General features: G+C 40.6%; 1 protein-coding gene across 1 annotated transcript; it reads right to left on the bottom strand.

Moving 5' to 3' along the window:
* Positions 1 to 1760: 1760 nt before the first annotated feature.
* On the bottom strand, positions 1761 to 23322 carry dipk1aa (divergent protein kinase domain 1Aa). The gene is made up of 6 exons (XM_047368768.1): positions 22943 to 23322; positions 6857 to 6991; positions 5680 to 5787; positions 5428 to 5604; positions 5204 to 5335; positions 1761 to 3559 (listed from the first exon to the last, which is right to left on the bottom strand). Exons 1-6 carry the CDS (start codon positions 23066 to 23068, stop codon positions 2879 to 2881), a joined length of 1359 nt encoding a protein of 452 aa, XP_047224724.1. The 5' UTR covers positions 23069 to 23322; the 3' UTR covers positions 1761 to 2878.
* Positions 23323 to 24381: the final 1059 nt, after the last annotated feature.

The following is a 24381-nucleotide window of genomic DNA, read 5'->3' as shown; positions in this document are numbered from 1 at the left end:
AACCATGTTGATGCTTTGTATCCTGTGCTTGGAATACTAAGTTTATTTGGGGCTGAAAACAGGAAGACTATATTTCCTGTTTTCAAATGTAGCCTCAGCAGATTAATAGCAGTTTTACCTTTGAATAAACAGGGTCATTAATATTTACAAATAAGTTGGATTTCTGTCTAAATAAATAGATGCAGGGTACCGCAGAGCTGGAGGATATAATATGGTGGATGAACTGGAGCGATTCACTTATACCCACCATGACCAAAGCTGCAACTGTAGGGCTGAAAAAAGCTTTCAGTTAATTGTTTCCTGGTGCGGATCTGGCCTTTAAGCACAATCCATAAGGTTTTAATAGTGTTGATGTCAGGACCATTCTTCAACCCTAAAGTTAGCTGGCTTTACCCATTCCGAAACCCCCTTTGATAAATGTGACACCTTCAAGCACTGCAGCTGCCAATATAGACAAGCCAAACCTTTGGGAAAAATGGATTATGGTCAAAAGAGAGAAAGAGAGAGAGAGATTGAGCTATTTGGTCACAATCACCAGAAGTATAATAGGAGGCATCGATATGATGCTTTGAAACGTAGGAAAGCTGTACCAGCTGTAAAGTATGGTGGTGGTAACATCATGCTAAGGGGCTGTTTCAGAATGCATATTCTTCAACGCCAGCTCAACAGCTGGACAATGATCCCAAACACACATTCAAACTTGTTTTGAAACTGAGGTTGTCATACAACAATCATATCGCCCTGAAAAAAATAAAACTGTTCAAACGCATCATTAAAAGCCTGACACAAGTAGGAAATTCACCACGACAACGTAATCCTCTGTCCAGGATTCAACTTTCACATTACAACTTTGCTGATGACAAAATATTATGATGTCATATAAAAAATTTTAAACCAGAGCTTCTCTAAAAGAACAGTAAGAATACCTTTTCATTGAAGATTAAACTAATCATCTGGACCATAGTTTACCTTCACAGCTCAACATCAGAGTCATGCTGCCTCTTTTTGTAGTTTGTCTCCACATCTCTGTGTGAGCTTATGATGCTCATGATCAAAGTGAAGGACTAAGGTTCAGGAAACGTCATGGTACCTGTTCTAAAGACGTGTAGAAAAGAATCCTGTTACATAACCTTGAAACTAATTCTATAATTTAGTGAGATATAAAAGTTTTTTAAGTGCCATCCATCCATCCATTGTCTTCCGCTTATCCAGGGTCCGGGTGCGGGGGCAGCAGCCTAAGCAGAGACCCAGACTTCCCTATCCCCAGCCACTTGGGCCAGCTCGTCCGGGGAAATCCCAAGGCGTTCCCAGGAAACTGAGAAACATAGTCCCTCCAGCATGTCCTGGGTCTTCCTCTGGGCCTCCTCCCAGTGGGACATGCCCGGAACACCTCACAAGGGAGGCGTCCAGGAGGCATCCTAACCAGATGCCCGAGCCACCTCAACTGACTCCTCTCGACGTGGAGAAGCAGCGGCTCTACTCCGAGTCCCTCCCGGATGACCGAGCTTCTCACCCTATCTCTAAGGGAGACCCCAGACATCTTGAGGAGGAAACTCATTTTGGCTGCTTGTATCCGTGATCTTGTTCTTTCGGTCATGACCCAAAGCTTACCAGGGAGGCTTAATTGTGTAATTCAAAAATATATAGCAGTGCACTGCTGGTTGTGGTCCTCTGTGAATTTGATACAATATGTGTCATCCATCCTTTTCTTATTTTCTAATACCTCTTCATCTTAAAATGACAAAATAAAATAACATAACTCAGCTGTGGGATGTTTATGGCAAAATCAGTGGAGTAGTCACCAAGCTCTTCAAACATCAGCCCATTGTGTTTGTCTATAACAACATTCCACTGTGGTAAACAACACAATGTATTACAATAAGGTACTATGACTTGTTTTAAAATTGCCTGATGAGAACATGCAATCACTGAGGTAAAGGTTTTAGGCTCTAGACTTTTAAATTAGTAAGAGAGGAGGTAGGTCAACCGGATTTCTCATTTATAAGTACATACACTTAGAATTGGTTGATTTTTAGCTTAACCAGCGCTGACTGGTGAGAAACTCAAATATCCGATTTTTTCTAACACAGTCGGTGTTACCAGGTTGCACTAATAACAACACTTTTCGGTTTGGACAATGTCACTCAGTAAAGAAGACTCAAAGGTGATCATTTTGTTATTTGTGAGGTGTTTAAAAGTCAGTCAGATAATACGACAGATGTAAAAAGCCATTAATAAAGGAAACTGTTGTCTATGGTTCTTCTGAGCAGCAGGAAGGTAAAATGGAGGGAAACTTTCCACAGACAACAGGAAGGCTTGACACCCTATAGTAAAGGTGCTCTGTTTCAACGTTTTGAGCTTTCAGCCTCTGTCTGTAAGGAAACATTCTGGATTTGGAAATGTCATAGTTATGGTAAGGATGTACATCCTCAAGGTAATACACCCAGAGACTACTGTTTTTTAATACTGTACTAATCGCTAATGAGATGCTAAAGCCAGCTGAAAATGCTCAATAATTTTTTCTTTGTTATGAAACAACAGTGAAAACTTGCTTTACAGCTACTTCTCTCATACACCTGCTTGCTGTTGCCCCTGCTCCTATAAAATATGACTGCTCACAGCAAAACATATTTTGAATTGTGTCCGTATATCGTCTCATACTCTAGTTTTTAAAGAGAAATCACAACGCTTTACAAAAACCCAGCATGAAAATTGGCCCCAAAGCTCTCATCAGTGCATTTCTGTTCAAAAGTGGTAGAGGGCGATAGATATGACTCCATTATATATCCTACTCATTCATCATAGCATAGTTTCCACTCGGTTCCATTTGGAGATCCGATGAGCATGGTTTCAAAACGATATCCGCCACCACCCCACATCATGAGTCCTTGGTGTGCGAGATCCGTTTCCAAAGCAGAGCTTTTAGGTTGTTGAGGATGAGTGAGTGCTCCATGTTCATCTGTCCAGCATTCCCTCTGAGAGCCATGCAAGCATACAGTTGCCTCTCTAGCTCCTCTCTCATTTCTGAAGGCACCCCACGCAGGATGTAGTCCTTCAGTACGCTGCATGCTTTTGCTAAGTTTGGCTGGACGGGTTCCTCCCTGCACCGCTTCTCAGACCGGTCACAGGACGTTTGGCAGTCCACACCGTACACACAATCAGCATCTGTCTCACACTTCAAGATTCTTATGGTGCGCCTGAACTCCTCTTCAGGAACCACCACTTGTGTGTTGGTCAGACGGAGCTCATGGCGGTCGGTATAACTGAAGTGCAATGCAGCAAGGTCGCAGATCAGAAAGCTCCCATAGGTACCGTGGAAGATGTCTTCCACAAGTTCCAGCATGCCCATGGAGATTTTTGCTTTGCGAGGCCAGGAAGGGGTGAACCACTGGTCCATGGTTCGCTGCAAACCTCTGGGCACCCAAGAAACAAAAGGCCAGGGCAATGAGAACCCATACAGGGGCGCGTTGGGGATCCGCTCCGTCATGTAGAGGTCTCCGCAGTAGCCAAGGAAGCGTGGAGTATGTCCACGGTCCTGGAGCAGCAGACTCAGCAGCACCTCAATGAACAGAGAAGAAATCTGTGTTATCATAAGGCTACAGACAAACAGTCAGCACAAATAAATCAATACCAATAAAAGCAGGGCCCTACATGAACAACTCACCCAGCAAGCCTTGGTTCATTCAGCCAAGCAGATTGTCTTGTCATCTACAGATCCTATCAATAGTTTAAATCCACTGATCATGGGCAAAAATGTCATATTACTTTCCAGTTTTTAATAATTTAATTGTAGTTGTTCTTCTTCCAATATGGAACAATAATAGGGCACCTTTATAAAATAGTTAACCACTTTACGTAGAATCTGTGGAGTTCTTTGAAACTAGCCGTTTCCTTGCCAGGGATCTGTCTTTGAAGGATAGTCCACAAATATTTAATAAGGTTGAGGTTGTGACTTTGGGGAGTCCATTCAGGAAACCCAAGTAAGTTTGCCAAAATTAGTGTGTTTGGGATCATTGTCCTTTTGGAACATCAAACTGCATTAAAGTTTTAACCATCTGACTCAAACTGTCATCATTAAATGAAAGGAAGTTTGTTAAATGCTTCTAAACAACCACAAGAAACAACAAGACTCAAACTGGAAGTCGGACGCTATTATTAATGTCCACAGTGACGGAACTAAGAAAGAAACAATGGTTTAAATGAATGGTTTAAATACTAATGGTCCGGTGAAGTTAGTTTGCCCCGTTTTATCTGTTTTCCCCTCATCTCCTCTCAGTAACCTGCTAAAATATGTCTGCTTAATACTTAAAAAAAAGTGCTAAATTGCCTCCAGTACTCCTAATGCTAAAACCAAAAGCTAATTGTTCTGCTATTGCTAAATAGCAGCCACTGTTAACCCTGCTGTGCTCACAACACAGATCGTTTCTTCATTTGCCATCTTGTAATAGATGTCTTGCTTGGAAGTGTCAACTCCATACAAAATTCACTGTAAAGGCTAATTCAGCATAACATTAAGAGTCAACTGGCCAAAAGGTTATTGATTTCTTATTTGGCAAATCATACTTTTAAATATTATTTTATTAAAATAATATTTTATTTTCCCAACTGTTTGGCATTGCAAACATTGCAATATTAAATAATTCAATTAATTGCAATATTTATAATTCCTGTTTTGTTCAGAAAGCACTGAAGTGAGTTGCTGCATAATAATAACACTCCAAACATAAAGATTGGGTAAAATGCGTTATTAAAAGGTCCAAAATAATTTGAAATTAAACGGCAATGATGATTTTCTGTAAACCTCTGCCTGAAACTGTATGTTTTCCATCCAACCTAACAGCACTGGATTCCTTTTTTTTTTTTACTCTTGTCCCTCGTGCATCCCACCTTCCTTTATCTATTCATGCCCAATCCCTCCTTCCTTCATCTGCTTACTCATCCATTAAACATGCCATCCTCTATCAATCTGCCCTAATCTTTGACCTCATCACTGTAACAGTGTTTTCTTATTGGCTCCTATGGCTCTGCTTTTATATGAACCGCAACTCTGAGGCTCTTTTTTCATAGTGAAGAAAAACCTGATGAATCTTATGTGAGGGTCATCATAGGATCACTCTTCCTGTATCTTATGAAATTGCCTACCCTTTAATACGTTATGAAGCTAGAATATTGAAACTGCCAAGGCATTGTCCTTGCAAGATACCTCATCCATTTGCAGAAGGGCCCATGTTGAACGAGCCTCAGGCAGTGACACCCGTCCATCTCTGTTGCCATCGGCGATGGAGAGGATCTGGCCAAGAAGACTGGGGAGGTTTGCATTTTCTCCAAGCTTGGACTGGCAGAGAAAGAAGGACATTTAGAACTGTTGTCCATCATGGATTTAGTTCTATGTAAACTTTAATCACGATCGGATTAATGCTCGTCCACCTTAAGATGATTGAAGAGCATCTCTTTAAACTTCTCCACAGAAGTGCCTCTGTTAGGCTTGTCAAACACTGGGGGTTCTCTTCGTGGCTCTGGTTCCTCGCCCAGCTCATAGTGAACCACCTCCCCCAGCCTGCAGCGGATGATCCCACTGTGGTCCCCCCAGCCTCCTGTGTACACCTGGGAAAAAGAAGAATACCAATCAAACACCACCCAATATGTCAGATAACACGGAGAAGTCTTAGTGTCTCCTACCTGGTTATTTGGTAGTGTGGACAAACATCTGCCCAAGTACAGAGTTTCTTCCTCACAAAGACTGCTGCAGGCAGAGCCATCAATGATGCCCCTCCTGTATTTATCACACTTGGAAAAGAATATAATGAAATTTAGTGAATTCTGGTGCTGGGATTTTTCTAACCTAATCTGTGCTGCCATATTTGTTTTAGAGAGGATACATGTTTTTCTTTAAATCCCTTAAAACAAGCCATAATTGTTTAGGCTTTTTCTTTAGACCTTATTGGCAGACTTGGACTGTTTAGTTTGTTGTGTTTATAAATTTGAGCTAACAGAGATAACTTTTGGGGCTCCTCAAAGTTCCTCTCTCAGACCACTTTTATTTAATATGTACTTGTATATGCTACCCCTAGAGCTGCAATAGAGTAGTACAACATCTCTAGGCATAACTATGCTGATGAGCCAAACCTTTACATAACATGAGCACAGTTCCTTACAGATACTATCACCATAATATCAATGAGTGGATGGGCTGGACTTTTCTTCAGCCTAATATAGAGAGGGCAGAATTATTTTGGTCCCAAAAAAGTAAAGGTGCTCAATCAGGCTCAGTGATCCTAAAAACTACTTTTCATGCCAGAAACCTTGGTAAAGTTATAGTCAGACCAAAATTTGTACTTTTACTAGCACATAAATCCAATTCATAGACATACCTACAATATACTGAAATAAGTGAACAGAATGAAGGATTTCCCGTAAAAAAAAGGGGGGGGGCACGTTTTTATTTTGAGTTGGTTAGATTATTTTAAAGATCTTTTCAGGTGTTGGTAGAAATATTAATCAGGCAACTGCAGCTTTTCCAAAGTCCTACTGAAAGTCCTGACCAACATGAGGAAATAGAAAATATCACAAAGTCCTCTTATTGGTGCACTTTAGTGATTAATCAGTAACCACTTTTAATAACTTACTTCCAGTGAAAACCTTATGGTTAACATAATTTATTTTGCCACTGCTTCTGTATTTAAGCCTAATTTTTGTTAAATAAACAACGATTTATTAACCAGTTTTTTTAGGCATAAAACCTTTATTATGTAGCACAGTTGAAACGCTTAAATTGAAAACTTCAAATAACAATCAGTATTGTGATTTTGATGTGTTGTTTTAATTTTGCTGCTTTATACTCCGTGGTATCACTTACAATGGCGTTCTTGCACTCATGTCCTCTGCAAAGCTCTGTGTAAGCCGAGTATTGCACATAGAGAACCCAGCTGCCAACCAGTACGGTGAGCCACGTGAGAAACAGGTACTTCACCCGTACGAAGGAGATCCGAGCCTGGGAGGAATAACAAGACACACAGAATCATAATTTGAGCAAAAATCAGAGACAAAAATAAATGATTAAAGAAGCTATTTTGTTTTAGTTCTCTTTTTATTAAATAGTATTTACTTTAAGTATAGATTTTAAGATACTGTTTACAATTACAGGTCCTTCTCAAAATATTAGCATATTGTGATAAAGTTCATTATTTTCCATAATGTCATGATGAAAATTTAACATTCATATATTTTAGATTCATTGCACACTAACTGAAATATTTCAGGTCTTTTATTGTCTTAATACGGATGATTTTGGCATACAGCTCATGAAAACCCAAACTTCCTATCTCACAAAATTAGCATATCATTAAAAGGGTCTCTAAACGAGCTATGAACCTAATCATCTGAATCAACGAGTTAACTCTAAACACCTGCAAAAGATTCCTGAGGCCTTTAAAACTCCCAGCCAGGTTCATCACTCAAACCCCCAATCATGGGTAAGACTGCCGACCTGACTGCTGTCCAGAAGGCCACTATTGACACCCTCAAGCAAGAGGGTAAGACACAGAAAGACATTTCTGAACGAATAGGTTGTTCCCAGAGTGCTGTATCAAGGCACCTCAGTGGGAAGTCTGTGGGAAGGAAAAAGTGTGGCAGAAAATGCTGCACAACGAGAAGAGGTGACCGGACCCTGAGGAAGATTGTGGAGAAGGGCCGATTCCAGACCTTGGGGGACCTGCGGAAGCAGTGGACTGAGTCTGGAGTAGAAACATCCAGAGCCACCGTGCACAGGCGTGTGCAGGAAATGGGCTACAGGTGCCGCATTCCCCAGGTCAAGCCACTTTTGAACCAGAAACAGCGGCAGAAGTGCCTGACCTGGGCTACAGAGAAGCAGCACTGGACTGTTGCTCAGTGGTCCAAAGTACTTTTTTCGGATGAAAGCAAATTCTGCATGTCATTTGGAAATCAAGGTGCCAGAGTCTGGAGGAAGACTGGGGAGAAGGAAATGCCAAAATGCCAGAAGTCCAGTGTCAAGTACCCACAGTCAGTGATGGTCTGGGGTGCCGTGTCAGCTGCTGGTGTTGGTCCACTGTGTTTTATCAAGGGCAGGATCAATGCAGCTAGCTATCAGGAGATTTTGGAGCACTTCATGCTTCCATCTGCTGAAAAGCTTTATGGAGATGAAGATTTCATTTTTCAACATGACCTGGCACCTGCTCACAGTGCCAAAACCACTGGTAAATGGTTTACTGACCATGGTATCACTGTGCTCAATTGGCCTGCCAACTCTCCTGACCTGAACCCCATAGAGAATCTGTGGGATATTGTGAAGAGAACGTTGAGAGACTCAAGACCCAACACTCTGGATGAGCTAAAGGCCGCTATCGAAGCATCCTGGGCCTCCATAAGACCTCAGCAGTGCCACAGGCTGATTGCCTCCATGCCACGCCGCATTGAAGCAGTCATTTCTGCAAAAGGATTCCCGACCAAGTATTGAGTGCATAACTGTACATGATTATTTGAAGGTTGATGTTTTTTGTATTAAAAACACTTTTCTTTTATTGGTCGGATGAAATATGCTAATTTTGTGAGATAGGAATTTTGGGTTTTTATGAGCTGTATGCCAAAATCATCCGTATTAAGACAATAAAAGACCTGAAATATTTCAGTTAGTGTGCAATGAATCTAAAATATATGAATGTTAAATTTTCATCATGACATTATGGAACATAATGAACTTTATCACAATATGCTAATATTTTGAGAAGGACCTGTACATGTTATCAAAATGCCGCCACATTTAACAAGAATGAAAAAACCAACCCTGACCACATTATGGGTTACTAAGGCAACATGACTTTACTTGGCAAGTCATTTGTGCAGCAGTAAGCTCCTTTAGATTTGTTTTTGTCCTTTAGTTAAGGCTTTAGACTGAGTGAGATACCTTTTTGTTTACAGATAGTTAAAATTAATCTAATTACTGCTAGAGTCACAGGATGCATTTATCACATGTCTCACACTGCTTTTCTTAACAGAGATCCTGTTGTTGCTGGTACTGCAACAAGGAATGCAAATCCCATAGTGACAAAGGTCAGGTTGAGGTGGGACAGAATAACAGAACTGTGGCTAACCACACAAAGCAATGATCAACAGTTAATTAAAGCTGCCGACGAGAATAATTAAACAAATCACTTTGCCTCCGAAGGCTCATTCCTAACAGCAGTGATTGAACATTCTTAGAATTGTTTAGAATGCAAAGGCAAACTGCAATACTTAACATTACCAGGTCTAGATTTTTTTTTTCTAGATAATATCACTAACAAATACTTAATGTGTTTTTATTTTATTAAGTCAGTACTCTTTACATGGTGGTGCCAACAGAAATAAGTCAGGAAAAGACTCTAAATTTGAAAAGGTTGCCACTGGCACCCAACCTTTTAAACCTAAAGGCTCCCGACGTATCCTGTAATGGAAGTTTTAAAATGTCCATTTGCAGCATTGTAAAAAGGTCTTGATACACTCTTAATTCCTTCTATATTTTGGTTCCAAGGAGCCAGACTGTGTTACTTCGGAGAGCAGCCTTGTGCTTACAATTGTTTTTGAAAATTTATAGATAGACTTTTTTTTTTTTAATGGATGCTTGAAAGTAATATATAAATAAAAATAAAGGGTAGTGTGATGCTGAATTGCATGTCACCTATCAAATTGGATGACTAAACACACAGTACTTAAATGTGTAAAATGAATAAATTTAAAAAGTTTAAGGCAAAATTCAAGAGTATATCAGTCACAATATATAACTAAATCAGACGAAACTGCAGTCAGTTTTCTCCCCAAACACTGTAACTATTCCTGAGAGGATAAAATCTTTCTAATTCTCCTTTTGATCACATGGCAGGACCAGCTTATGTTGTGTGTAGTTTGACAGCATGGTTTGTCTCTCACTTTGCTTCAGCACAGCTCCCACATTCTAACAAAATACAGTTTGCAGCAACACAGCACCAGAGGTCAAGTCTGCACCTGTTTTGATCTTAGATTTTTCTTGATTACTGTAGTGTTAAAAAAACAGGACAGGAAGGGGTCTATTGTAAGTCTGAAAATGTGTTGGAACAAGGTATTTACATTCACAATGGTGGTTAAATATACAGTCATGTATTCCTACTCTGTGTTTTTGGTCAAAATTCCATGGAGACATTAAAATGCAGTATGACAAACAAGTTTTTGTTTGGGTAACTAATTCTGTGTTGATTTACCCTATTTTTTGGATCAGCTTCCAGCAGAGAGACCCACTGATGACCCAGTTTCACTTTTCTGAAAAAGCCCATCAGGTTTTTAGCTAAACCCTCCTGGAAAAGTTCTTGATGCCACGCAATTTAACAATGTCCCTAGGGCCTTTAGAAACAAAACCTGCCACAGCATCTTACAACTGTGGGCATGAGTTGCTGTTTCACACCAAACTCACCAGGAGTGTTTATTGCACAAAAGCTTAACCTTTGGCTCATCTGACCAGAGCACACAGTACCGATTGAACTCCCAGTGTACTCCCAGGAGTTTAGCAATCTCCATGTTTACGTTTGTGAAGTTTGGACAGAAAAGGCTTTTGTCTGGCATCAGTCACAAAACATTTAGGTTGGCATGTAGGAAGTGTCAAATGGTTATCATGGGGACATGTAATTCTCCAACAGTGAGATCCTTAATGTGTGTGGCTGCAGGATTAACTTGGGTCACTGTGCAGTCTGGTTTGACACAATCCTAACTTTTTGAAAGTTTTAAAACTTCTAATGAAGATCAACACACATCTGCCTTATTCAAATGATATATTCTCTTGTCTTTCCCTTTTTGAAGAGTTGTAAAGAGTTGAATAAAAATTGGGTCTATGAATCATGTTCCTATTTTCCCCAGGGAAACAGAAGCCATGGCATACTAGTTTCGCTTTGATTGACCTAAAAAAAAGCAAAAGATGCTCCAGTTATAATATATTTATATATGTACAAATCAGAAGGACACACACGAAGCCCCATATAATCTCTTTCCCACCTTATTCTCTTATTCTTAGAACAGTATTTATCATCACATTCCTATAGTTGATGGCAAACATGCTCAACCTCTTTGGAGTTGAATAAATGTTTGTTGACTGATCCAGATGTATCTTTTACTATTTTATTATTGTGACATTTTTAATTTATTCGACAACTCCCGATGAATAAGAAAGATTCAAAAGGTTTTAGGACTGTCACACTGTCATTGTTTACTAAAAAACAATTCAGCCAAAATACATTAGATGCCTGTGAAAAACTAGGTACAACCTTGCTGTTTCTGTGTGATTTAACAGCTAAGCAAATAATCATCAGTGAGTCCACCTACGTAAAAGCAGGGGGTTTTGGCAGCTTGTTCTTCTGGAGCCCACAGGTAAGTGTTAAGAAAACACCAAGTTGGAAAGACATCAGCAATGACCTTAGAAAAGCAAATGTTGCTACTCATCAATCTGGCAAAGGGTGCTGAGCAATTTCTAATCTATTTGACACAATCATTCTAAAGAGAGAAAGCTTATTCGCAAGTGCAAAATACTCATTGCAAGTTCCAATCTTCCCACAAAAACATTTCCCAACAAATTCACCCCTAGGTCAAACCATGCAATGATCAGAGACATAATAAATGTTATACTCCTCAAACATCACTTGTTGTGGGAGACAATTTTTAGTTGCCTTGCTGATGTCTAGCTCAGATATTTGCAAAATCTGATGCTAATCAGCAGGCCTTGGAGGACTTTATCTACAGCTAGATTGTTGGAAAACTTTCTAAAGGTAATGTGGGATAAAGAGGAAGAAGCAACTAATGTTGTGGAAGGTAAGAGCAAAACCCACACCTGAAGATATGGATGAAAAGATTCAATGTACCATTTACCTATGGAAGTCCAAGCTAGCAAAGTTAACAGGCAAAATGAATCAGATACATCAGTTTATGGACAATGAAGATAATGGTAGCATAACAGTAATTCAGTGTATTAATGGTGGGCTTCAACTAACTGGAGAGTCCTGTGAACTACATACTAGCATTAAAGGCCTACTGCAACAAATTCTAATGAAAAAATAAACAGAGGGCAAGTAAACTGGTTTGAATCTAAAGCTGTTTTATTTGAAGATTTTGCTAAGACCACTGAAGCTTGGTTGGAGCAAGAGGCTAGACGCATTACAAAAGCTGCACAATACAATAAGGAGGGTGCAACCATTAGACAGTGTTTTCAATGCATCAGTCTTAACTGCAAAGCGTGGTTCCAAAGTATCTTCCTCTTGTGCTACATCTAGGGCTTAATCTCCATGTCTCAAGGCAGAGTTGGAATGAGCCACATTGCTAGCCAAGGCAGCTACTTTGAGACAGAAACAACTACTTGAAGAAAAGGAAGACAAGCTCAAAACTGAAAAATAGCAACTGAAATTACAAACAGCTATGGCAGCAGCCGATGCCAAAATCAAGATATTAAAATGAGTTTGAAGGGGTTTTAGCTAAAACATCCAGTTGTGATGGAATGAACTCTTATGTGGCTCCCAAATGTGTACTAAATATGCAAACGCCACATGTCTCTATCACTCAGCAACCAAAGGCCCCAGAGGCAGTAGATGCTCTACAGGTTGCTGTCCAGATGCTAGGTAAGCAACAGAGAAGAGCTACGTACCTCACCTCTGCAGAACATTTTTATATTTAAAAGGGACTCATTAGAATAATGGCAGTTCATTAGAGCATTTGAACTTGGTGAGAAAACAAAACAGAGTGAAAAGGACAGATTGTACTATATGGAGCAGTACACAAGTGGACACCCCAGGGAGCTGATAAGGAGTTGTTTTCATTTGGAACCTGAGCGCGGATACAATGAAGCAAAGAGACTTTTGAAAAAACATTTTGGAAATGCCTACAAGATATCATTGGCATATATTAACAAAGCCTACTATGACGTGTGACAACTGAGAAGCTCTCCATTCTTTTTGCCTCGTTGCGCACGATGTTATAATACTATGACAGATGTGGAGAACATGAAATAGCTGGACAATACAGCCAATGTGCATGCTATCATTGCTGAGCTTTCGTATAAACTGAGGGAAAGGTGGAGGATACTTGCTTGTGGACTTATAAAAGGGAAAATCGCAGAGTAGAGTTTAAAGACTTAGCAGAATTTGTCAATAAGAAAGGCAAAGAAGCCCTGCATGAAATAAAGGACTCAGTGTCAAAGAGCAAAGGTAAAGGGCACCTGGACGAGAGGTTGAACAGGAGAGGAGGTACCAGGAGAGGCTTTACCACAGTTGCATCTATCACCAGTAACCAAGAGGCCACCCCAAAGCCAAAGAGTAAAGGCAGTGGCAGCCAAGTCTGTGCATTTTTCAAACCCTGTCTCTTTTACCATGGTGTTGAACATGCAATGGAGCAGTGCAAGAAGTTGAAGAAGTCTTTTAATAAAGAAAAAATAGACTTTCTGCGAGCAAAGGGTTTGTTGTTAAGCTGCTTAAAACACGTGAACAGTTATATTTACAATTGCAATTAAGCAGTGTGGACAACGCTGAATATATAATCTCCCAGATATTTTCATCCAGAGTACCATTCTTGCATCTGTGGATAACATTCTTACACAAGAGTATGTGGACAAGCGGACACACCTTCAGCAGGTGTCTATCCCACAGATTGTTGCAAAGATTGGACTCCTTATTGGGACAAATGCAACCAAGGCAATTGAACCCCTGGCTACTGCAAGTGAAAACAATTGAGGTAAATATGAGGTAAAGAAAAGGCTTGGCTGGACCGTCAGTGAACCCATCTGAGAAGAAGCTTTACATAGTGAAACAAATGAGTTGATACAAGTTTCAGTAAATAGTATATCAGTCAGCAAACTAGATGAATTTATGACTCAACAGTTTAGAAGTGACTTTCCTGAGAGTGAAAGGGATGAGAAGGTGGAAATGTGAATGAAAGCTCTGATTTGCAATTTCGTGACATGGCAACATAGTCAGCTACTCTAGTGAACTGAGACGATAGTATGCCTACCACTGAGAAACAACCATGTTATAAAATGCCCAACAATCCTGAAGTTGCCGTGCAATGCGCATTAAACATAAAGTGAAACTTTGCCAAGAATCTCACATCTCATGCAGAATATTCAGCTTTCATGAAAGACATTATTGACAAAGGATATGCCGTGACAATAACAAACGAAGACCTTGGCAGAGAGGATAGTAAAGGAAGGTACCTCAGAGTAATTTTTGACTGTATAGTGCCGTACCAGGGAACCACTCTAAATAATGAACTGCTACAAGCAGCAAACCTTACCAGAACCCTTCTAGGTGTAATCACCAGATTCAGGAAGGAAGAATTGGTAGTCATGGCAGATGTGGAAGCAATGTTCCACCAGGTAAAGGTGTCTGACAAAGAATTCAACCTTATAAGCTTTCTCTGGTGGACATAGGATGACGTCAAGAAGAAGATTGTTGAGCTCAAGATAGTAGTACCCTTATTTGGTGCAACTTTATCTCTGTATTGCAGAGAGTATTGCACTTCGCAAGTTAAATAAAAACACAGATTAATCCGATGGCCAAGCAGTTGACACCATGCTGCACAAGATCTACCTGAATGATTGCCTTGGTTTTGGTGAGACAGTATTTAACCAACTGCATGACATTGCCGACGCCAGTGAAGAGGCGTAAAGGACAGTAAGCTACTTGTTACAGAAGAACAGCAGCAACAAAGTCCAATGTGCATTGGTGTTGGGGAAGGCAAGGGTAGACGCACTCAAACCCATTATAGTCCCACAAATGGAGCTAACAGCAGCCAAAATGACAGCTCACACGAACATGTTACTTAAATTAGAGCTACAGCTGCAACTCTAACTCAGTGTTTTGGTCAGACAGCACAATAGTGCTAAAGTACATCTGCAACATAACAAATAGATTCTGTACTTTCGTTCCCAATCATGTGGACACTATTCGGAAGAGCTCTGAGCAAAACCAGTCGAGGTACGTAAATACTTCACAAAATCCTGCTGACTCTGCCTCAAGGGGCTAAATATAAAAAACCTAATTTAAAACCACTCTTGGTTACAGGGGCCGGATTTTCTCATCACGTCCATGGACGACTGGCCTGAGATTTACAACCCTGGGAATCTAATCACGGAAGACCCAGAGGTAAAGAACACTAAGGTCTGTGCTAATGCAGTTGAAGATCAAAGAGATGTGGTGCAGGACTTCCTGCATTACTTTTCATTTTGGATCAGGCTAAAAACCGTCTCGTAGATGTTTAAAGGGGGGCTATTATGCAAAATTCACTTTTTGATCGTTTTTATACTTCCATTTGGGTCTCTAATGCTTCTAATCATTTAAATTAATGTTTTATTTTTTCTAGAAAAAACACAATTTCAAAAGCTGTGTAATTGTGACACAATTACACTGGCACCTAGCAACATTACCTGAGTACCACCACTCACTAGCAACTGAAGTGGAGCTCCACCCACTTGATTTTCAATTGAGGATTACATCTCACAAACTGGTTTTACCTTACACGCACTTTACAACCCTCAAAGGCAGATGTTCTATTGTTGGCCGCAAAGACCGGCATGCGTTCATGCACATTCTACCGCTGTCAGATAATAGTGATGCTAGTTTGTGCGAATCACTTTACCATGGACTGCTTTGAGAACTCACATCAGTACACGTCAGGATTTGCAGAAAGACTGAAGAAAAATTCAGTCTCTACTGTTCGTGGCAAATCTGGAAATTATAGAAATGTAAGTACTTATTGTTGAGTCTTAGAAGTTTCAGTTTTGTTTTCGCGTGTACGAACTGCTGGGCGTGGCCAGATACATCTAATTTGCATAAAGGTGACAGAGCCCTAAAACAGCTCATTCTGAAACAAGCTCAAAAAAAGGGGTAATGGAGGAGCTGAAATCTCATTATCTGAGAATGATTTTGTGCGAATAAAGTAATGAACATGTTTTGTATAGCCCATAGACCCATCCCAAATGTTTAAAAGAAATTATAATAGGTCACCTTTAAAGTCAAGAGTATTTTGGTGACACTGTGTTGTAAGAGGAAGGACTTGAATGCTACTAAAACTACAGCTGAAGTTGACAAAGAGATGAGAATTTCAAAGCAGGTCTGTTGAGAACTTATTCTAATAGACTCATCGTAGAAAATCCAACTGCATCTGAGCAAGCTCTTATTCACTATTGTCAAGGTAATACATTTACCAAAGAGATCTCCACACTTCAGCAATGCAAAAGCATGAAGGGAAAGTAGTCTTTTCAAGCTCAACCCAGTCCTGGAGCCTGGTATCCTCAGAGCTGGAGGTAGGCTGAGCAGAGCTGCATGGCCTGAAGAGTCAAAGTGACCAGCAATTCTGGAAAACGATCTTTATGTGACAACATTGATCAGCAGAGAAATACATTGAGAACTTGGGTCACAGCGGTTGCAATCATGTACTTGTTCCCACCACCAAGGTGTCTGGGAACAAATGATTAGATCAATAAGGAAAATCTTGAACATCATGTTAAAACAACAGACACTAGAAAAAAAAGGAGCTTACATACTCTTTTGTGTGAAGCAGAGTTCATCATCTATAGTATACAGATAAAGGCGTCTGACGATCCAAATGACCTAGTAGCTCTTACGTCCGATCAGCTTTTGGTTCTCAAAACCAAGCTTTCTCTGCCTCCTGGTCTTTTTGATCAACAGAATCTCTACGCCAGAGATAGAAACAGACTCAATATTTATCTGACATGTTCTGGAGGAGGTGGACGAGAGACTATCTGCCGCTTCTCCAAGAACGACAAAAGCAGTCCCTTCCATTGCTTAACTTCACCATTGGGAACATTGTGCTCATCATTGACACTAGACACGTTTGGAATGGTACGTCAGGTGAGGATTAAGATTAATACATTGGACAGGCCCATTGTGTGTACACACTACTATTACAGCAATGTGGCCTGTCTACTTTGATGCTGGGTGCACTTTTAATTTCATAAGGTCTATTACACAATTAGGATTCTGTCTTGAGATGTTGTTTTTGTAGAGCAAATCTGCACTACTACAAAATCTGCACTAGTGCACTACTACAAAATCTGCACTAGAACGCATAGTGTTCTAGAATAAAGAATTATAGAATTCTTTATTCTAGAATTGCGCCGCTCAAGGTGGCAGCAGGTTGGAGTAGCTCTGTTACTTTTGATTGTGATTTATTCTTTTTTTGGGAACTATTCCTCTTGTGGTGGATACAGTTGATTTTTTTTGGATGACTGTCCACTCCAGTGTCCGATGCTGTGCAGCTTGGAGGATTTTTCTTAATACTTTCTATTTTTGGACATTTGTTATGATGCATTGCCATGGCAACGGGGTTGTTTCTTACAACCGGGAGCAGTTGATTAATATCTCAAAAGCTCAAATAATACTTTAGCTACAACCCCAAATCCCTGATGAGTTGAAAAGGAGACGTCGTGGATGCAGAGCAGGAGCTAAGAGAAGAGAGAGAAGGAGGAAGTTCAAACCATCTCTTCCGTCGATTTTGATGGGCAATGTGAGATCGTTGGGAAACAAGTTGGATGAACTCCAAGCCCTACAAAGTACCCAGCCAGAGTACCGGACATGCAGTATCATGTGTTTTACTGAGACATGGCTGCAGGATCATATCCCCGACTCCAGCGTCTCTCTGCCGGGCTTTTTAACCATACAAGCAGACAGAGATTTAAAGAGGAGCAGCAAATGTAAAGGAGGTGGACTGGCAGTACTTGTGAACAACAGATGGTGTAATCCAGGACATGTTACTGTGAAGTGTCATCTCTGAGGTCCAGATATTGAACTGTTGGCAGTAAGTTTTCGTCCATATTATTTACCCAGAGAGTTCACCAGTGTTATTTTGGCAACAGTTTATGTTCCACCTTCCGCTGTTGCTGACACTGCATGTGATGCCATCAGCTCAGTTGTTGCTAAGCTACAGACACAAACCCCCAATGCTTTTGTGGCAATTTCTGGTGATTTTAACCATGCTTCACTCTCTGCTACACTTCCAACGTTTCAACAATTTGTCAGCTGCTCTATCAGAGAAAACAAAACATTGGATTTGTTTTATGCAAATGTCAAGGACTCATACATCTCTACAGCAAGACCTCTAGGCAAATCAGATCACAATCTTGTTTTTCTCTGCTCGAAATATAAGCCCCTTGTTCAGAGACAACCTGTAATAAAGAGGACTGTGAGAAAATGGTCACAGGAAGCTGAAGAAGCTCTGCAAGGTTGCTTTGAGGCTACAGACTGGGACGCACTGTGCCAGCCACATGGAGAGGACATCAATGCCATGACTGAGTGTGTAACCGACTATATAAACTTCTGTGTGGATAACACCATCCCCACCAGAACCGTGAGATGCTTCCCCAATAACAAACCTTGGATCACCAGTGACCTGAAGGACCTGCTTAACAAGAAAAAAAGAGCCTTCAGAGAGGGAGACAGAGAATTATTGAGGATATACAGAAGCAACTTAAAGTCAAGATAAGAGACAGCAAGGAGGTGTACAAGAAGAAGCTGGAGATCAAGCTCCAGCAAAGCAATATCAGAGATGTGTGGACAGGGATGAAGAAGATCACAGGCTTCAAGCAGAAGGATAATCAGACCGATGGAAGTCTGGACAGAGCCAATGAACTGAACACATTCTTCAATAGGTTCAGTTCAGAAACCAGCTTCGCATCCTCCACTCCTGCTCACAGCCAAACAGACATTCCATCTTCCTTTGACCCACAGGACCCACAGCTGTCCAGTAACACCTCACATTTTTTATCTTCCACCTCAGCCCTAGACCCTTCTGCTTCTACATGTTTGCCTTCAACCATATCAGAAGATGCTGATGCTTCCTTTGCTTCCCCCTTCCACCTGTGTGTCTCAAGAAGTCAAGTGAAGAGACAACTGGAGAGACTGAATAGGAATAAGGCTGCAGGTCCAGATCATGTCAGCCCTAGAGTCCTGAAGGCCTGTGCAGAGCAGCTCTGTGGGATTCTGCAACATCTCTTCAACCTTAGCCTGGCCCAGAAGAAGGTTCCGGTGTTGTGGAAGACCTCCTGTCTTGTTCCGGTACCAAAGAAAACTCACCCATCAGTCCTCAATAGCTATAGACCTGTTGCCCTGACATCTCACATCATGAAGGTCCTAGAGAGACTCCTGTTGGCCCACCTGAGTAAGCAAACAGTAAACCATCAGGACCCCCTTCAGTTTGCTTATCGCTGTGGAGTTGGAGTTGAAGATGCCATCATACACCTGCTTCAACAAACCCACTGTCATCTGGACAAAGCCAGCAGCACTGTGAGGATCATGTTCTTTGATTTCTCCAGTGTATTTAATACAATCCAACCTGATTTGCTTTGTCAGAAACCCCAGAAGACTCAGGTGGAGGCCTCAACAATCTCCCGTATCAAAGACTACCTGACAAACAGACCACAGTTTGTGAGACTGAAGGGTTGTGAGTCTAACCAGGTAGTCAGCAGCACAGGAGCACCACAGGGGACTGTACTCTCACCATTTCTACCATCATCTGCTGGGGAAGCAGCATCAGAGCCAGGGACTTAAAAAAGCTCAACAAGCTGATAAAAAAGACTGGTTCTGTTCTGGGGACCCCTCTGGAACCTCTGGAGATCATTGTGGAAAGACGGATTCTTCATAAAATGAAGAACATTATGGAGAACCCTGAGCATCCTCTTCATGAGATTGTTGTACAACAACAGAGTGTCTTCAGTCAGAGGCTTCTTCAGATCTACTGTAAGACGGAGCGCTACAGGAGATCCTTCCTGCCCACATCCATCAGCATCTACAACGGCTCTTTGAGAAAACCTTCATAATATGAGCTACAACAACATTTAATTTCCCTTTGGGATTAATAAAGTATTTTTGAATTGAATTGAATAGGCAACTAGCTTCTCTTAAAGGGGACAAATCATGCAAAATCCACTTTTTTAGCCCTAAAATACATTTTGTTGTGAGTCTGTAGGAGTGCAGAAAAGTTTAATTTAGTCTCTCCAGGTGCTATCTTTATATTCTGTTTGGGTCATATTTTTCAATCTGTTCAGTTTTCTCTGTTCTCTATTAGGTTTTCGAACTATTATGTCACAGTATTTGCTGCGGAACAACTAAACAAGGTCATGGACTTCCAGCTACTAATTTCGTGTATCCGCCATTTTTATTTATTGCTTTTTTGGAATTTGTCATCCAAGCTCAAATACACCGAAAATGCAAGAGGAAAAGTCTAAATGTTCGGTTGTTGGGTATATTAACCCACACAATTCATTACACCATCCCCCAGCATCAGAATCTCTTCAGAGTGCCTGGTTACGTTTTATTTTTTATGGAAATGTTCCCACATCAGTGGGGAAGTTCCCATTTCTCCACATGAAGGATGAGTGCCTTCAACAACCTCAACCAGTATCAAGAAGGATTTGCTGAAAGACTTCATCTGATTTAGAGGTCAGTTCCTTCTGTTTATGGAAACAACAGACACAGCAAAGCGGTAAGCTGCAAGTAGCACTAAAATGTCAACAAACTTTATTTTAGACATAAATTTATTGTGTATTGATATGACGTCCTGCCATTGCTCTGACAGCAGTAGCATTGTGCATTCTGTTTATGTTAGTGCTGTGCTGCTTTTAGCTCCTTCAGGACAAAACCATATTGCATGTTTGAATAGTATTATTACATTAACTGTTTTGCATTGTTTTTGCCATTTTTGTCTTGTTTCTGCGCTGCTAGATAACATATCTGTTATTAAACTACAAAAAATGCCGAACGCGGTGCTCTTTGACCAGGAGGGGTCGGGGTGCGAAGTGCCTCAATAGCATTTAAAGAGACCGCACCAGTTGCTCTCAGATGCACCTCAGAACAGGGATAAAATTGGAACCTGCAGAGCAGGATTTCAGACCAAAGCACTACACTTCCACTTTATATAGACCACAACTGAAGGATTTAAGTGTGAAAAGGAAGGATTTAAAAGCCTGATACATCCTCTGCAGAACTATTTAGCCTTCAAACAACACGCCCCAAAGAGATGAACAGATAGTGGGACCCTGGGGAAAAAACAGGGAGCACAAAGAGTACACTTCACTGTCAGATCGAACTGCTTAGACATGCATTACACAAGTTTGTGCAGATAATCTAAAACGTGTCCTGAGACAAAAAGGATAGACTGAAGAAAGGCTGCATAGGAGAATTTGTCTGAGTCATATGCTGACACTCAATGATCAGTTTGAATGATGAACATCATGCAACCTTTGAGTTAAAGAAGTGAAACTCAAGCAGCAGATCCCCGAGGTCCACAGTGTCTCCTCTTCATTGTGATATTAACAGAGCACTAGTATAAACAGGCATTGAGTTCAGGACACAAGGCAGGGGTTACTGTGTAATAAATCATGCATGGCTGAATTAATTAGGTTTCCCGCTTGTCAAGGTTTAGTTAAATTTATTGTCATCAAGTACTGAGAACTTGCAGTTCTTGAACTGCAGCCAATCCCTGTAAAGTTGGTGCTAAGAGCAGACATTTGATCTGGTTCTTTTAGATCTTACATAAATACCAGCATGTTTGTGTTTTAAAGAGGAAATTGCCCAATAAGAAAAAAAAGGCTAAGTCAGTTAAGATGCCACCATCTTGGATCTGGCAAGCTAGTTTAGACGGATCATGCTAGTATCATAATACCTAAATGTGAAGCTACTAAGTGACTTCAAAGGCGCATCTGTATGTTATTAAACATGCCAAAGCAAACTGGCAACAGAAGTTATCATCTCTTAACAACACAAAACAGTATCCAAACACACAGGACCAATGGGCAAAAATTGCCAGGGACCTTTGAGCATTTTTCTGTGTACAAAGAAGGCTTTATGATTAAAACAAACTGCTTGTGCAAACTGTTGGGATGGCAATTTGGTTACTGATTGTTACTGCCTTAGGTTATATACTGTTTCATTCCTGCCATGCACAAAGTTTCCCTTCTTATAGCTACTAGCTTCACTTTGCTGCAAAACCCATTACACTCACATTAGATATGGTGTGTGGTCCATAGAACAGAACGTTTTTGCATTTGCTGTAAATCAGTGTTTAATCAAGATAAAATCATCCCTGCCAAAAACTAGGCTCCATGAACTACCTGCCTCTGCTGACATCTTTCAAGTCCAGCTATCAATGTTTTTCATGTTGCTTTTTTCTATTAATTTTCATGTCCAATCAAATTCACTTCACTGGTCTTCACTTATTTTCAACAAATAGTAAGCAGCAGTGAGAACATTGCATGGATTCCAGAAAAATTTGGCGACAATAAAATATGTGGAAATGTTTTCTAAAAAGAACAGGGCAGACTGGAATGGCTACAGTTCATGTCAGCTAAGTTGTTATAACAGTAATATGGTCTGGTTGGTAGTTGGCACAAATCGTGGCCATGCAATAATGTTCACTAACTCCAGCTCTTCATCTTGATTCTGGTGCCTCTTGTTTGGGTCAATGACCCAGATACACACAAATTAAAATTAACAGTTTATTTTCTTTAATTGTTTATTTTTACTTAGTTTTGTGAAATCCTAAAGTAGAAATCCTAACTTCATTATGTTTGTATTGGGAGTGTACATTTGCTAGTTCAAAATATCTACAACTAGATAGTGTTTTTAACTATTTTGAGTCCAGAGGTCCGCTTTGCACTCTGAAAGCCATTTATTTATACAATAGGGTGCAAAATGTTTATTTCCCCTCTCCATGTTAGACCTGTGATAACCGGTCTGCGTGAGTAATAAGGTTGTTAACATTCATCAGGTAATTTCCTGGCAGAGCAGGGAGTATAAGGAGAAGCACGCTGACTGCCAGCTGTCAGCCAGACAGATGTGACAGCAACACGCAAAACACGACCTCTCCATTTTATTTCCTTCATTGAGCTACAATGCGTTTCCTCGCAGCGATTTCACATCAGAGTTCTTACCTGGAAGTAGAAAGACTTTTTCACCCAGGCGCGTGGAAAAAAACCCTTCGCCATCGCTGTAATAGAGCATCTCAGTACGTGGAGCTGTCTGAAGGCGATCAGGAGAGCGCTTTCTACATCAAACATGAAACACGTAAGGAAATGACAGCCTGCTGTCTGTTTCCAGCCCGGCTATCCGGTTCGTCTTGTCAGGCTTAATCAGAGCGATATTTCACTGTCCCCGTTGCTCTGCCCTTTGAGGCAGCTGCTGCTGATTTTCAAGAAATGAGCATATTTTAGGCAGAAAAAACCATATGCTCAGAGCGCAGGCGCAGCCTGTTCGTCTACCAATCAAACATGATTTAAGTTTTGAGTTAAATCATGTAACTGGTGTATTTAAAAAAAACGCACCCGGTGTTTCCTAACCTCGTCCACAGACACCACAGATTATTTTATCCGTCGATAGTTATACGAAACAATTAAAGTATTACAAGATCAAGTTCAAAAGCACGAAAGAAACCATTTCCGCTTTATCTTTTACAATAAAAGCTGTTGTGGAGAGGACTGTCTAAAGACAGAAGGTGGGCGTTTCCTTCTTAAAAGTGGGCGTTTCTGTCCAGCAAAATCAGTTTCAGTTTGTTCACATTGTGCCAACAAAAAAAATCCCTTTTCAAGGCACTTTACAAGACCAACAGATCCGATCCCAAGTAAAAAAATATACTATGAAATCCATTATATCATATTTAAATTACGATTGAAATGAATTCAATTCAGTTTATTTGAATTCAGTTTATTTATATAGAGCCAATTCACAACACATGTCGTCTCAAGGCACTTCACAAAAGTCAGGTACATGCATTGCAATTAATCCTAACCATTGAACAGTGCAGTCAGATTCAGTTATTTATTCAAATTGGATAAAGAGTTTTTCTATCTAAGGAAACCTAGCAGATTGCATCCAGTCACTGACTTGCAGCATTCTCTCCTCCTGGATGAGCATGTAGAGACAGTGGACAGTCACTGGCGTTGACTTTGCAGCAATCTGTCATACTGAGCATGCATGTAGCGACAGTGGAGAGGAAAAACTCCCTTTTAACAGGAAGAAACCTCCAGCAGAACCAGGCTCAGTATGAGCGGTCATCTGCCACGACCGACCGGGGGTTTGAGAGAACAGAGCAGAGACACAAAAAGAACACAGAAGCACTGATCCAGGTGTCCTTTCTATGGGAAGGAAAAGTAAATGTTAGTGGATGTAGCTCCTTTAGTCGTTTCACCTAGAAAGAAAGAACAGATAAACTCTGAGCCTGTTTTCAAGGTTAGAGTCTGACAGAGAGCACATAGAGTTAGTCACAGTAAAAGCTCAGTCAATCACCATGTCTAGGAGAGAGAAAGGGTTAAACACTGAAAGACAGGGCCATGTGGATCATCGGTGGAGGGTGAGCATTAAGTTGTTGTCAGCA

This window comes from Girardinichthys multiradiatus, chromosome 6 (assembly GCF_021462225.1).
Source record: "Girardinichthys multiradiatus isolate DD_20200921_A chromosome 6, DD_fGirMul_XY1, whole genome shotgun sequence".
NCBI lineage: Eukaryota > Metazoa > Chordata > Actinopteri > Cyprinodontiformes > Goodeidae > Girardinichthys > Girardinichthys multiradiatus.
This window is presented reverse-complemented; position numbering and strand designations above follow the sequence as displayed.